This window comes from Leptomonas pyrrhocoris, assembly GCF_001293395.1.
Source record: "Leptomonas pyrrhocoris isolate H10 chromosome Unknown, whole genome shotgun sequence".
NCBI lineage: Eukaryota > Euglenozoa > Kinetoplastea > Trypanosomatida > Trypanosomatidae > Leptomonas > Leptomonas pyrrhocoris.
In genome coordinates this window covers 500,862-514,926 of record NW_015438369.1, presented here as the reverse complement: position 1 = coordinate 514,926, position 14,065 = coordinate 500,862, and the positions used below count along the sequence as shown (strand labels likewise).

Genomic DNA, 14,065 nt, shown 5'->3' with positions numbered 1-14,065 from the left:
GCAATACACTTGGCCGACGCCAAAGCGGCCGCTTCTTAAATGACAAGCCGCCGCACACGCGCCAAGACGTTCGAGTAAATGTACAAAAGGCAAGAGAGAGGAGAGAGAAGGCGGCGATGAAGTCGGGGAAGAAAACACGAACAGAAGAGATGAAGGTGCGTTGTTGCGGGCGGTGGTGGCCAGCGTGTCACGCCGCACCGTCGTCCTATGCGCGTTGAGGCCACTATATTAGCAAAGGCCATCTCTGCGGGACACGAGGCGGCTCCCTTGTGTGGGAGGTACCGGTCGCATTGTAACCTGTTCCCTATTCCGCAGTCGAAGAGGGGTCTTCTATTTCAAGAGTTTTCGTTCTGTGCGTGTTTTAGTGACGCGTCCTGCCTTCACGCTCCTGCGGCACGAGCACATCGTCGTGGCGGTTTGGGGGGGGGGGGGGGGGGCGGGCGGCGATTCAGTTCCCATGAGCGGGTGCCATGGAATAGAGGAGAGAGAGAGAGAAAAGAAGACGTCAGCGACACACCGCCGCAAAAGGGACGGAGCCGCAGCGGGACTTTCTTCTTCAAGAAGGCAAAAAGAGAGAAGTACGCGTCGCCGCGGCAGCGCTGGCTTCTTGCACGGACCACCGCCGTCGCCTCTCGCTACGCTACTCAACCTTCCCCGTCACGCCCACGTTGTAGGTAAGCCACAGCACCGCGCAGAACAAACCGATGGCGTTCGCCAAGAACACCACCTCACGGCCCGTCTCCCACCACGAACGCTGCCCCGTCACATCCCCGGAGCCACCAACGCGTCGCCGCCACTCCGCCTGTCCCTCCGCGGCAGTGCACAAGATAATGTCCGCCACGACGGGGTAGGTGCGTGGGGTCAGCCAGGACGCGTTGCCGAGGGAGCGGCGCGTACCGCTTGACGGTGCAGCAGCAGCAGAAACAGAAGGGTTGCTGGAAAAAACTGCAGGTGTCTTCCACACTGCATCCGTGTTGCTCTCCACACTACTATCAGCAGGCGGTAGAGAAGAGGCGGAAGAAGCATCGCGGTGGACCGCAGCCACGGCAATTCCGGCGGTGGGATCCGTGAAGGGCAAAGGAGCACCGCTGTCATTAGCGGTCGCCGCTTGCTCCGGGCTGCCCGCGGTGGTACGATTCGTGTAGCGCCGGCGCATTCCTTCACCGACTACTACGGCGGCGGCGGAAGCACTAATGGTATTGTTGAGTTGTGCTAAACCTTCCGAGTCCTGCTGCTGCATCACAGAATCCATTTCAGCACCCATAGCAGCAGCACCAGCAACGGCAAGTGGGTGTTGCGTAGCCCCGACGAGTCCATCATCGGTCCCTACCACCACCGCTGGGGAGACGTACATCAACAAATACGCATCGTACTTCTCCTCGTCTACATTGTAGTAGTCCCTCAATAGGCGATGTAGCCGGAAGCCGCGGCGGGCATACAGCAGATTCGCCTTCGCATTTCCAGGCAGACAGTGTAGCCACACCTCCCGCGTGCCGGTCTGCACCACAAAGCGACGTGCGTCACGGCGCACCTCGTCGGCCTCCTCGTCCGTCAGCACGTCCGGCGCCAGCAGATCACGAAAGCGCTGGGCATCGATTTGGTCCTCGGAGAGACCGCGCTCCCGCAGCCGCTGACGGGTCTGCCGGTCCTCCCACCAGGCCAGCGTCTCCGGGAGGTAGGCGGAGACAAGTTGGTAGAACAGGGACGGCAGTGGGGACGGTGCTGATGCGGATGAAGGACCCGACGTTGCATACTTAGCTGCAGCGGCGACGTTATCGCCCTTACTGCCACTGCCGTTGTGGCTGTGGTTGCCGTTTGCGTCTGCGGTTGACGGAGAGCCGCTGCGCTTCTTCAGTTGTGCCTGGACCAGCATGGCGATCAGCTTTCGTTCATCGTAGTGCAAGTAGTCCTGTGCGTAGAGGGGACGCTGCTGCGTGGCGTAGATCAGATACCGCTGCAGCAACGCGCTGCCAAGTCCGCAGCACTGAAAGCGCGGGTCGACGACGAAGGAGCCGATGTAGGAGGTGGGGTTGGTGAAGAGGTGGCCGTCGTCGTGGCGGGCGTAGCCACACTGGCCCAGAATGAAGCCGACAACTTCCGTGTACGCACTGTCGTCATCCTCCGGAGTATTTTTCTTGTCCTCCGAACGACTGCCGCTGCTGCCGTAGCTTTGAGTCTTCTCCGCAGTCTTTGCCTCGGCGCGCTGCCGGCGGTGTGCAATGTACTCCAACTCCGTCAGCATGCTGTCCACCTGCGCTCGCTCGTTACACATCTCTACCGTCAGCGGCCGCTGCGAGGCTGACGGCGGCACCGGACGTGGGCCAGTCGCCGCCTCCGCAGGCGAGGGTGTGTAGCCTGGAAACCACGCCAAGGGCACGTCATCGCCAGCCTTCTTTGTTTCCTCTTCTTCGCCTTCTTCCACCTCCTCCGTGGCCGCTCTGTCCACCCACTGCGTATACGCCTTCGGCGTCACCGTCGCCACCAGCCCCATCCACGTATCGTGGTTCAGCAGGTGCTCATAATAGGCGGGCTCGTAGCTCAGGGGGAAGGCATCTTCGTGCAGCTCATACACACGGCGTAGGTCGTCCGCCTCAACGCCCCACCGCAGCCGCACGGAGACGTGCGACGTGGGCTTGTGCTTTCCTGTTTGGTTCTCGCCGCACTCAGCCGCTGCGCGCTCGTCGACGCGCACGTGTGCGCCATCGTCCTTGTTTTGGAATGCCTCGGCAGGTTGCGAAGACGAAGAAGGCGAGGCGGCGGAGGGGGGCGGCGAGGCGGCTGGACTGCGATGGCGCGGTGTAACGGGATCCGCTGAGGAGGCGGAACACAAAGGCGGCGCGGGGCTCGCTCGTGGCCGGGCGGCGAGCTGGAGAATCTCCGGTGGTGGGTAACGCCGGTACACCTCCACGGACTCCGCCTCCGCCGGTGTGCTTGCCAGCGGTGCCGTTCCCATCATGTCTCGCTAGAGTCAGCGCGCGTAATGTTCAGGAGTAAAAGAACGACGGCATACAACGCACCCGTCTCCGCATAAGTTGCGCTCGTGAACCCAAACGGCAAAAAACGAGTGTCGGCAGCGCAGACAGAGCGTGTAGGCGAATAGAAACGGATGATTCGTACTGAAGAATAATAGAGTTAGGAGGAGAGTGCTTTCAGGGGAGAGAGAGGAGGAGAGGGAGATGAAAAGTTTTTTCTTTCTTTTAAGGGGTGGACGACAGAAGAACTCCGCATTCGGCAGCACATATCGCCCATTTCGCCTAAGGTGGAGAGGGGAAGCAGCACATCTCACCACGCAGAGAGCCAAGCGCCGCAGCTGAGACGCACACAACAGCGTTCCCGGGCGACACCAGCGCGTGGGAGAGTGACGAGTCGCAGCACACATCGGACACTTGACAGCCTGCGGCTCTCTCCTTCGTCGTTTTCTTTCTTCTTCTTTTGAATCAAAAAAAAAAGGAAGAAGACCCCTTTTGAATACATGTTTTCCTCGTTGAGTTTCCTTTAGATATATTATATAGCTCACCTTCCCACCCGACACCGTGCTCGGCTGTCTTCTTTGGTCAACGACAGAAACAGACGACGCACGGCTCCTTCGTTGTCTGCTTCGGGTGGAAGAGGGAAAACGTAGTGACTTTTCTTTTGATCTCATCGGGAGTAACGACGTTGAAAGAAAACAAAAAAGCAATGAGTTCAACTGAGAAAGAGAAAAAAAAAAGGGAAGGAAAAGGAGAAGAGAAGTACCACCCATCTGCCGTGTGTGTGTGTGTGTCCATGTACTTCCCCCTTTGCCTTTTCGAAAGCGTTACCGTTGACACACATGCAGCTCGCTCTTCTGTTTTATATTTTTTTTTCTCTTTGCCGTTGTTGTTGCGTTGGAGTTTGCCGTTTCCGTGCTGGCGCACACGTGTCGCTTCAGCGAGAGGAGTGTACGTGAATGGAATAGAACGAGGGTCACGGTATACAGGGGAAGAGAAGAATCCGGACTCTTAACAGAAGAGAGAGAGACGACGAAGATCGCTGAGGAAGGATCATATTATATTTTCCTTCGCAGCTCTGTGCCTTGTGAGGGCCGTACACGATTCTCTGATGTCTCTTCGTCCCTCCCTCTCCCGTTCTCTCAAGCGTTGAGGTGTCCCGTGGTGCACCTTCGTTGCTCAGTTTCCTGCCCTTGCAAACCCCACCCCACCGCATGCCAAACCCATCCATCTTCGCTCGCTCCCTTTCCACAGCACGAGCCACTACACAAGGAAAATACACGAGCAACATCTGCACGTGCGTACTCGGAAAGGAGATGCGGTCAATATAAGAAGCACGAAGACAGCCAGCGTCGACGATGAACCGCTCACACTCCTCAGCTGCCGTTCAGCAAACAAACAACTTAACGAAATTAGTGAACATTACAAGAAAAAAAAAACAAGAAACATAAGAATGAAAACAGAGGTTCTTCAACACTAGGCAAGAGAGGAGCAGCAACACCTGTAAATAGGTACATCTGTTTGTGGAATCCAATGATGTGGGGGTGAAAGGAGACTAAGTAGTTATCGGGGGAAGGCCACAGACCACTGCGCCTCACACGCTTATCAGAAAATCATAAGATCCTCAAAAGACAAAGCGCCAAAATAGGGAAAAAAAAAAGAACGTCGGCAGAGCTCGTCTAGCTCCATGGATACACCTACACTCAGATTAGTGGTGAAGACCAGAGAGCTTCTCAGAAATATATATAATAGCGCTTCGAACCACGACATAAAGCGTCAGATTTTTTGTTGTTGATGTTAGAGCTCCTACTACTGGTTTCAGGTTCCTTCGCCTTTACGTCCGCCTACTCTTCCTATAGGTAGAAAACAATAATAAGAAAAACAAAAGAAACCCGTAGGCGTCACTGCACGGTTGATTCGTTCAACATTTACAACAACAATTTAAAAAGCGCGTGTACTTCCAAAAGAACACCTCCTCCTCCTCCTTTTACGCTCCTCTCAATGACCCTGTTGCTGTTGTTTTGTTGCTGAGGCCGCTGTCGATGTTGGAGTGTGTCAAGGCGTTCAGCTGCACCCATTCCGATGTGCTGTTGTGCTCGGCGGCAGGAGAGAGAAAGAGCAAGGAAGAAAACAAAAACAAAAATGACGCGGCGGCCCTCGCCGCAGATCTTTATGGGGGATGCGATCGATGCACCACAGCTGCGCTTTGTACCGTCCCGTTTCCTCTACGCAGACTTCGCCGCCGCCTTCTTCTCCCTGAGCGTGCGCGTGACGTACTCGATAGTAAAGAAGCAGAGGATGGTGTGCATCGTGCACCGGCAGAAGTAAGGAAAGAAGGCGTCGTACATGGCCAGCACGCCCTCCTCCTTCGCAATGCGACCAATGCACTGCACCACGTTGTGGTACTTCCGCTCCACACCCGTGCCCAGCTTCGCCTCCGCCGACATCCGCACACGCGCCACCTCGACCGGCATCGTCACGGCACTGTAAATCAGAGCGGTGATGGAACTCGCGACGTTCACGACGATGTTGTCGTTCAGCGGCGACGGGCGCTTCACGTTCTGCTTGCGCAGCATCGTCAGCACCTGATCGTGCACCGCCACCTGCGACACGCCAACCAGCGCGGCACGCGAGGCGAGGGCGCCGAAGCCGCTCCAGAAGCCCGTCACGCCAGAATTGGACAGCACGCACTTCAGCGCCTGAAGCACCGACAACTTTTCTTTGCTGGTGGTCTGCAGCACCAGGCACACCTCCACCGGCGAGGACAGGAAGGAGGCGAAGACACCGGCGCTGGCGCCAGCGACGGCACGATCTAACACCGACGCATGCAGCGGATCCGCAGACTTCTTCAACCCCATCGCCACCTCGCCTTGCAGAATGCCGTCACGGAAAATGGGGTAGCACCCGAGGCGTGCGGTCGTGTACACGACCTGCCGCATCAGGCCGCTGCACAGGCCGGTGTAGAAACCCTTTTTGGCCGTCGCCTTGAGAGAGGAAAGCTGGCTCGTGCCAGGCGGCGCCATCATGACGGTGTTCTTCCACATCTCGAAGGGATGGGTGAAGCACCAGGCGAACATGCCGGCACCGCCGGAGATGCCAAGCGTCTGCCACAGCGGAATCGGCGTTGGTGAAACTTCCGTCGTCGTCGACATGCTTTTCGATTTGTTTTATCGTTATTGTTATTATCGTGTATCCGAGGCTATGAACGTGTGTATTGATGTGAACGTGGACTTACATAAGCGAGATGGCTGTGCGTGTGCGTGTGTGTTTGGAATTGCACCGATGCGTGCGTTCGAGCGAACTGAAGTACAGCCTATTCGAAAAGGTGGCTGCCAATGGTGAGCAGTTTGTCGATGGAGACCAACACATGCGGATGGGAGCGAACGTACAAATCAGAGTAGCGACAGTTGAGGGATAACAACATCAAGGAGCCTCCTTCCTCTCACGATTCGGCGGGTCAAATACCAACGCGTTTTTGGGGGAGAGATGAATACGCACATTGGGATTTAATAGCAACAGCAGCAGCAGAAAAAAAGAATAGGTCAATCTGCGTGATAGTTCATCGTTTTTATTTGTTGTTGATGTCTCGCACAGCAGCTGGTTTCCGCAACATCAAAGGCACTTTACGTATGGACTCTGTCTGCACGTTGCGATTTCCCCGAGCGAACCGTAGCGGAAAGTGCGGGCAGGTGCGTAAAAAAAAGGGGGAAAGAGGAAAAGATTCGGCCGAACGACGCCGACAAGCACGCGCTCCCACCGCTGCGCCGGCGGACGAGAAAAGGAGGAGCTCCATCTACGCTGTCAGACCCTACGAAACAATAATAATAAAAAGCGTGTACACACTATTTCACGATTTGGGGTCCTCTGCGTCGGAGTCCTCGATGTCAGAGCTTAGCTCCTGCGGCGCCCACACAGATGGCGCCCCTGCGTGGGAAAGTGGTTGCCCCTCCACCGCAGCAGCCGACCCATATTTAGCGCTGTTGTCCTCCCTCGACCCCTCCGCGTTCATCACCTCCTCGCTCACTGCCGCCACGGCACGCCGACGCAGCGCGCCTCGCCAGTGGTCGTACAGGTGAACCGCTTTGCGGCCTGCCAGCCAAACTGTGCGGTAGGCGTCGTAGATTCGATTAAAGGCGCCGGAGCCTTGGCCGAACAGTGCCACGCCGTGCATAATGGCGGAGTCCTCCTGCACACTGAACTTGTAGCGGCGTTGCGGCACACGCGTGTTGCCCTGCGGCGCCGCTGTGCGTGGATTAAGCATCTCCACCGCTGGTGCGGCCGCTGCTGTCGCTTTTGCTGAAGGAGCAGACGGTGGGCGGTGCGTGCGGCGGACCTTTTCGTCGGGTCTTGCGGTGGGGGCTGCCGTCCCCTTCCTTGGGGTTGAAAAAACAGCAGCAGCCGCAGCACCAGCAGAGGCAGCGGCGGCGGTGGATGCGCGGATCTCGCCCCGGTGCCGCTGTGCGGCTGTGAAGCCGTCATCGCCGCCACCACCGCCGTTTGCGTCAGGAGGTCGCTGCTCCAGTGCTGCGGTGAAGGCGTCGAAGGCGCGAATGGCGGCGGACACGCGGGCCGTTTCTGCGTTCTGCGGCGATGCTGTGGGCGCGGTGCCGGTGTCATTCGCCGCCCCCGCTGCTGCCCCGGCGGAGGGAATCGATAAGGAGCTGCTTCTATGCGCGTTCGAGACAATGGCGTGTCGCACAGCGTCTGCCGATTTTCCTCTATTGATGATGCTCTCTGTGCCCGTCACTTGGGCCGCTGCTACTGCAGGAATCGCCCAGCGAGTGGCGGTGATGGCCGGCAGACGTTGCAGCATCGTCACGGCATCCACCTCTCCATCCTCTTCCTCATCCGTGTCGTTGCTGCCCTCGTCCGTGGCATCACCGCTGCTCTCGTCTTCTGTTACCGCCTTCGCGGCGGTGAGCAGCGAGGGAGGAGCGCCAGGTGACGCTGATGGGTCGATGTCCGCCATCAGAGTTGTGATCGTCGTCGTCGTGGCATCGCGCACAGAGTTGGTGCCACCGCCGCCGCCCCTGCTGCTGCAGCTCCCACCGTGCACGATGTGCTTTCCCGCTGCGCTTTGCGAGAAGAAAGGATTGACGTAGGTGAAGTTGGAGAAGTGCTCCTGCAGCACCGCCACGAGAGCCGCAAGGTCAACGGAGAGTGCACGTTTCAAGTCAGGGTGCACTGGTAACTCTCCGTCTTCCGCGCGTGTTCGCTTGCGTGGGTTTGTGTTAACGGCATCGGCAGTTTCTGAGCGTTGAGGTTGCCGCTCGTGTACGCTGTGGATCATCAACTCCAACTCACGCAAGACGCTGCGCAGATAGAGCTGCAAGTCCCTGTCGTCCTGGACAGCGGCGCTGTCGCCGTGATGGTGCTCATGTTGGTCCTCACTGACGCCAGCTTTACTATGAGAAAGCGTTTGCGCCTGAGGGTCCCTCCAATGACGCAGAAGCAGGGACAGCGCCGTCGCATACGCTGACGCAGTTGGTGATGGGCCGTCCTTCCTCCCCTGCTGCCATGGCGAAGTCCTCTGCGGCGTTGGTGCGACGCCAGCACCCATGTAATTATGCGTAGCATCGCCCCTCGAACCAGCCGGAACGCAGTGATGCAGTAGTCTAAACAAATCGTGTGCTGTAAGGGGCGCCACTGCAGCAGTAGCTGGCGTTGAGGTGGGAAGGGAAGCAGAAGACGCCGATGACGTCGTTTCTGTGTTTCCATCAGCACCACCACTACCACCGTCGCTCGTGTTGTTCGCTGTTGGTCGTGCCGCGGTGACCGTCGTCTGTCCGGTGTGCTCCATCACGTGCAGCAGCAACGCAGCCACCAACCCGCCGCGGTACGTGCACGTCTGCCAAAATACCGGAGCGTTTGCCACCACCGGCAGACTCAGAAGGATCAGCACCGCACCGCTGTTCGAGCTTTTAATCTGATCAAGTAAGAGAGAGTGCACGAGATCGAAGTAGCATACGTCCGTTGCGAACGTTGCTGCTGGCGGCGGCGGCGCTGTGTTGCTCTCTGTCGGAGGTGGAGGGACGGAGCTGTGGGTGCGTGTGGGGGAGGAAGATGGCGCAGTGGGAGGCTCCGCCGTGGCGCCGGGAGCGCGTACCGAGGCAGTGGGCGGCATACTATCTCGTGTGTGTGTGGAGAAAAGATCCGCGAGAAGCGTGTCTCTGTAACCAAAAAAAAGGGTCCCTTAATGCAGCTTTCCTTCTATCCTCACGGCGTGTCCTGCCAGGAATTTGTTTGTTCTTTCTATGAGTGGCGTTCTAACAAGACGGAGCTGTATCTGGTAAACGCAGCTCTCTTATTTTTTGTTCTTGTCGCTTCTCAATGTCCCCGACGGAACTTTCGTATCTTTTCTCTTTAAATGTGGACGCAGCCGATCTTGATTCAGCAGACTGGGTGGGGCACGGTGTTGCTTGGTGTTTGCTTACCTATTGCTGCACCGCGAGGAGTTGAGGTGGCTGCGCTCTCTCCCCCCTCTATTCTACGAGTGTGTAATGTTTCTTCGTATGCGTGTGTGTGTGTGTGTGTGTGTGTGTGTGTTCAAATCGCTGTGCGTGAGAGCAGATATATACGATAACACCGGCAATCATAGTAGTGGAAACATATTTAAAGAAGGACCGAGCGGGAAGGATTTGCGATGCTGAGAGAGAGAGGGAGAGTAACTACGCAAAAATACTTCAGATAGATAATAATAATAATAAAACACCACGAGAGAGCAACACGACGTGCTGTCTCTCCACTCCACCTGTCACGGCAGCAGCCGAAGACGTTCTCAGAAAAACATAAAATTGATTGCGCCACGAATGAAGAGCATATAAATAACTATCTTTTAGATCTTGCCTACAGAGCACTTCCCTTTTTCGGGGTTACCGCTTTTGTGGTTCTTATTACGCATGTGTGTTCCGCAGCCTAAATTACATCGTGAGACAGAAAAAGAAAGTAAACACCGACGGAAAACTGTCCGATTAGTCTCAATCAGAAACGACCTCGCGGAGACACCACAACGGCCAGCCGAGAGCTAGAGAGGGCCCCAAAGGACTGTGGAGCGTACCCCTCCTCTCCTTCCTCTCCCTCGCGCCTGTCAATTAGTCAACGGCAAAGATATACTTATTAGACAGCGGCAGGGCATCCCGCTTCGCCTGTGTCAGCTGCTCCAGACGCTCCTCTTCCTTCTCAGCAGCCAGCTTCCGACGTATCTTAGCGGCCTGAGCCTCCGCCGCACGAGCCGCCGCTGCCGCGTCGGCTTCCTCGCGCGCCTTCGCCGCCTGCATCTCCGCCTCCATCATGGCCGCCCACGCCTGCTGACGCGTCCGCACCGCGTCGATGTCGTCGCCCACATGCGCCGTCCCGCCCGTCCGCACGTCGGCTGCGGTGGACAGTGCAGCCGCTTTGCGGATGAATGGAATGTCACCCTCCTCTTCCTTTCTCTCCTTGACGCCCTCCTGTGTCGCACGTGGAGCTGGTGGCCTAGCAGAGTCTGCTGCCGCCTTATCTTTCCGAGGTGCCTCCTTGGGATAGTGGGTGTCACCCGCTGTTACCGCATCATCGGTGGCGCGCAACGTCGCTCGGGCTTCCTCCGCCGCCGCCTCTTCCATCGCAGCTTCCGCAGCAGCAGCGGCTACACGCGCCGCTCTCGCCGCCTCCACCTGCGCCATCATGGCAGCCACACGATCTTGATTGCCAATGTGAGCAACCTCCGGTTTGCTGTGCGAGGCGGCAGACGCTGCAGGCGCCGATGTTGGTGTTGGGCCGGACGCTGGCTTCGACTCCGGCGCCTCACAAGCCTTTCCCATCGTCGCGGCGTCATCCTGCGGTGACGGCGCTGCGGTCGGCACGTTCGTCGACGCCGCTGAAGGTGGTGGAGGATCGACGGGCCGCGATGCTTCCACTGCAGCTTTGTCCTCTTCGATGGTGGACGCCGTAGCTGTAGCCTCTGCCCTAGAGACCACAGCCTGCTGTGGCTCTCCACTGTCCCCCTCCCTTTCCCTCTTCTCCTCCTTCGCGGCACCGCCTGCACCACCACCACCGGGGAGGGTCCGGCGCAGCTCCTCTGCGGTCGGCACGCCGTCCGGCCGCGCCGGAGGCACCACCCTCAGCGTCAGCGTCAGCACCCCGCGCGCGCGGTCGAACTGCGCCTCTGCCGGCACCTCCTCCACCGTGAACGGCAGCACCACTTCTCCCTCGTAGCACGGCTGGCCCTCGGTGCGGTCAATGCGCACGGCGTGCCCGTCGGATGTGATGGTGATGTCCAGCGCGGCCGCCCGTCGCACGTCGGCGAAGGTGAGCTTCACAATTAACTCCTCCGGCACGCCGATGCGCTTGTCTGAGACGGACCAGCGCCACGCATCGGTCAGATCGATGGAGCCGCGGTGGGCAATGGTGTACGGAGGTAGCTTCGCTTCATCTAACGTGGAGGCGGCCGTGGCGGTGGTGGGACCTGACACTGCTGCTGCTGATGCTGCTGTGGGGGTTGACTCACACCGCTCTTTCTCCGACTTCGAGGACGAGTCCTTCGCGTTCTTTTTCGTGGTAGGAGCCGTTATTGTTTTCTCTGGGAAGTGCTTTGTGGGCTGCCGCAGCACCGGATCGCGCGGGTCGACCGCAAAAGGATCGGCGTCCTTCCTCGAGCGCACCGTTTGGTTCTGCGGGGTGCCGATGGACACGACGCTGCTCGGCAGGCGGCGGAACCTGAATCCGTTCGTCTCGCCGTACCCGCTGTTAATGTGCTCCACCGCGATCTCCGTCAAGAAGCACATGAATCGGTTGCTGCGCTCTGCCAGCTCCAGCGTGGCGGGGTGAAAGACCACATCGTGCACGATGCACAGCTGCGACGGCGAAGAAGACGCATCCGATGCAGCAGCAGACGAGGCGGCGTACTCGGCGGGAATCTGCGCGGATGGTGCAGCGGCAACCGGGTTGTACACCTCCACTCTGCGCTGCGAGACGGACACCGGCACCTCCCAGTTGCTGCCGCTGCGGTCACCCGTGGTGTGCTCCGTGAAGGCTTTCACCTTGTCACTCTGGCAAACGTTCAAGAAGGACCGCACCGCCTGTTGTGCATCCGCTGCGGGTGTCGAGGCCGCTGCTACGCCGAGCCCTTTCGCCTCGGCGGCGGTGACGCGTGCGTTGGACGGCTCCAGCAGCTCCACCACGTAGGCGGCACGAGGGAAGACGAACTCAAAGCTGAAGTCGCCGCCCTCGCGGGCCTCCCGCTCTGCCTGCTCCAAGTAGGCCTCCTCCTCCTGGCGGGTCGCTGGGTCCTCGAGCGACCTCATGTAGTCGTGCATGAGCTCCACAAACACCGGGTCCTTCATCTTTTCTTGAATAGCACGCAGCTCCTCCGGCGTCGCCGCGAACTTATCGGTTGATGACGCACCCGCCGGTGCATCGCCCGTGCCACGAGCTAAGTTGACACGTTCCAGCGGCATTAGACAGAATGCAAAGCAATAAACAGAAAATAAATAAATAAACTACAAGAATACTGTAGTTAGAATAGAACGAGGTGGAAGAAGGGGACGAATGAGTGTTTCTCGTCCTCCATCAGCAAAGACATAAGTTTCAACGGTGCAGAATGCGTGCAACAGCGAACGTTCACACGAGTTTGACCAGAGCGGAGAACAAGGGAGAAAGCGAAAAGCGGGAGAGGAGAAAGACGGTGATAAAGACGTGGTCAGACGTGCAAAACAAAAAAAAGAGCCTAAATTGTGTTACTCGCTGAGACGACGCACCACGTCAGCAAAACGCACTGCACCGTCACGACGCCACCCAGAAAATAATAAGAAACATGGACCTACAGTAAAGCGTTTCTTGCATGCGCCATTGCCAGTCCACATATCATCCGCAGCCAAACTGAAGGATGAGAAAGAGGGAGAAAAGCGCTACGACGGTAGCAACAATCAGATGCCTGTGTAATAATAACAAAAATGGCTTCTCTGCATTTACTGGGGTCACCCCATCCGTGCTCGCCGGTGGTGGTTTAGTGCCGATGTCCCTGCCTCCCCCCCCCCTCTCCCCTTCTTCCACTTTTACGTCTCACCGCACAAATCTGTTTTTGTATTTTGTCTTTCCGACTCCGTAGTGGTGGAACCTTCTGAGAAATCCATCTCGCCCAGGGAGGCGCAATAAGAACAGAAACGGCGACAGTGAAGAAAACAAACATATATATATTTCACTGTCCGCTAGACGGAAGCTATTGGGGATGAACGGCGTTAGAGGGGCGCTTCCACACAGGAGAGAACGCATAAGTAAGGTACATTGAAAGCATAGAGGAGCTGGGTATGAAAAACAAAAGAAAATACAAGAGAGAAGAAGCGATTTGACCACTTCTCACAGCAGCTTTCCCACGGGCTATCCCAGTTAAGAGCATGTATCCCGAAACAAGGAGGGCAGCAACAAAAGCCGGACAAAGACATGTCGCGGCAACACACAGAAAAAGAAAAAAAACTTTCCCAAAGTCGATAGCGACAAGACAGTGAGAAGAGCGCGAGGTTCAAGTACATGACGGAAAGAAGAAGAGACAGCGCAAGAGCCGGTTGAAAGGAGACATAAGAACAGGGATTTTGAAAAAAAAACAACAATATGTAAGGCAGAAAACCATATACATATATATATATATATATATATATATGTATGTATGTATGTTGAACGCATCGATGGAGGAAGGTACAAGGAAGGTGGCGTTTATTTTTCTTCCGGCGAAGTAAAACACAAGCACTCATCGAACCAAAAGAATATATACATGAGTGTAATGCAAGACAAGCCAACAGCAAAATAGTAGTAATAAAAAGGGCGAACATAATTGACTGACATCGAGGTGGAGACGTACGCGTTCGGAAACAACGAAAGCAGAAACAAGGAAAAAATAATAGGAATAGTAAAGAGAAACTACACGCAAAAACAGAAAAGACACACGAAATTGGAGGGGAATAGAAAGATTTGCCATTTAGAAAAAGAGAGAAGGAAAGGTGTAATACGCCAAAACAACCAAAAGTCGTCGTAGCTGTCAGTCGATGCCGCGCGAAACGGAGGGAAGTGAAAGACAATAATAAAAAAATGCAGCGGCAAAGGACGCCAGACACGTCCTTCCGCCC

At 56.8% G+C, this 14,065-nt stretch overlaps 4 protein-coding genes across 4 annotated transcripts; all 4 read right to left on the bottom strand.

The window, feature by feature from the left end:
* Positions 1-640: 640 nt before the first annotated feature.
* ABB37_06218 (hypothetical protein) lies at positions 641-2,956 on the bottom strand (the record flags this gene model as incomplete). Its single annotated transcript, XM_015804483.1, has 1 exon — positions 641-2,956. One exon carries the CDS (start codon positions 2,954-2,956, stop codon positions 641-643), a length of 2,316 nt encoding a protein of 771 aa, XP_015657057.1.
* Positions 2,957-5,194: 2,238 nt separating this feature from the next.
* On the bottom strand, positions 5,195-6,121 carry ABB37_06217 (putative mitochondrial mitochondrial carrier protein (MCP12); the record flags this gene model as incomplete). The annotated part of the gene is made up of 1 exon (XM_015804482.1): positions 5,195-6,121. One exon carries the CDS (start codon positions 6,119-6,121, stop codon positions 5,195-5,197), a length of 927 nt encoding a protein of 308 aa, XP_015657056.1.
* A 695-nt stretch (positions 6,122-6,816) lies between these two features.
* ABB37_06216 (putative ttaggg binding factor) lies at positions 6,817-8,259 on the bottom strand (the record flags this gene model as incomplete). The annotated part of the gene is made up of 1 exon (XM_015804481.1): positions 6,817-8,259. One exon carries the CDS (start codon positions 8,257-8,259, stop codon positions 6,817-6,819), a length of 1,443 nt encoding a protein of 480 aa, XP_015657055.1.
* A 1,801-nt stretch (positions 8,260-10,060) lies between these two features.
* On the bottom strand, positions 10,061-12,403 carry ABB37_06215 (hypothetical protein; the record flags this gene model as incomplete). The annotated part of the gene is made up of 1 exon (XM_015804480.1): positions 10,061-12,403. The coding sequence occupies one exon, from the start codon at positions 12,401-12,403 to the stop codon at positions 10,061-10,063; it is 2,343 nt and encodes a 780-aa protein (XP_015657054.1).
* Positions 12,404-14,065: the final 1,662 nt, after the last annotated feature.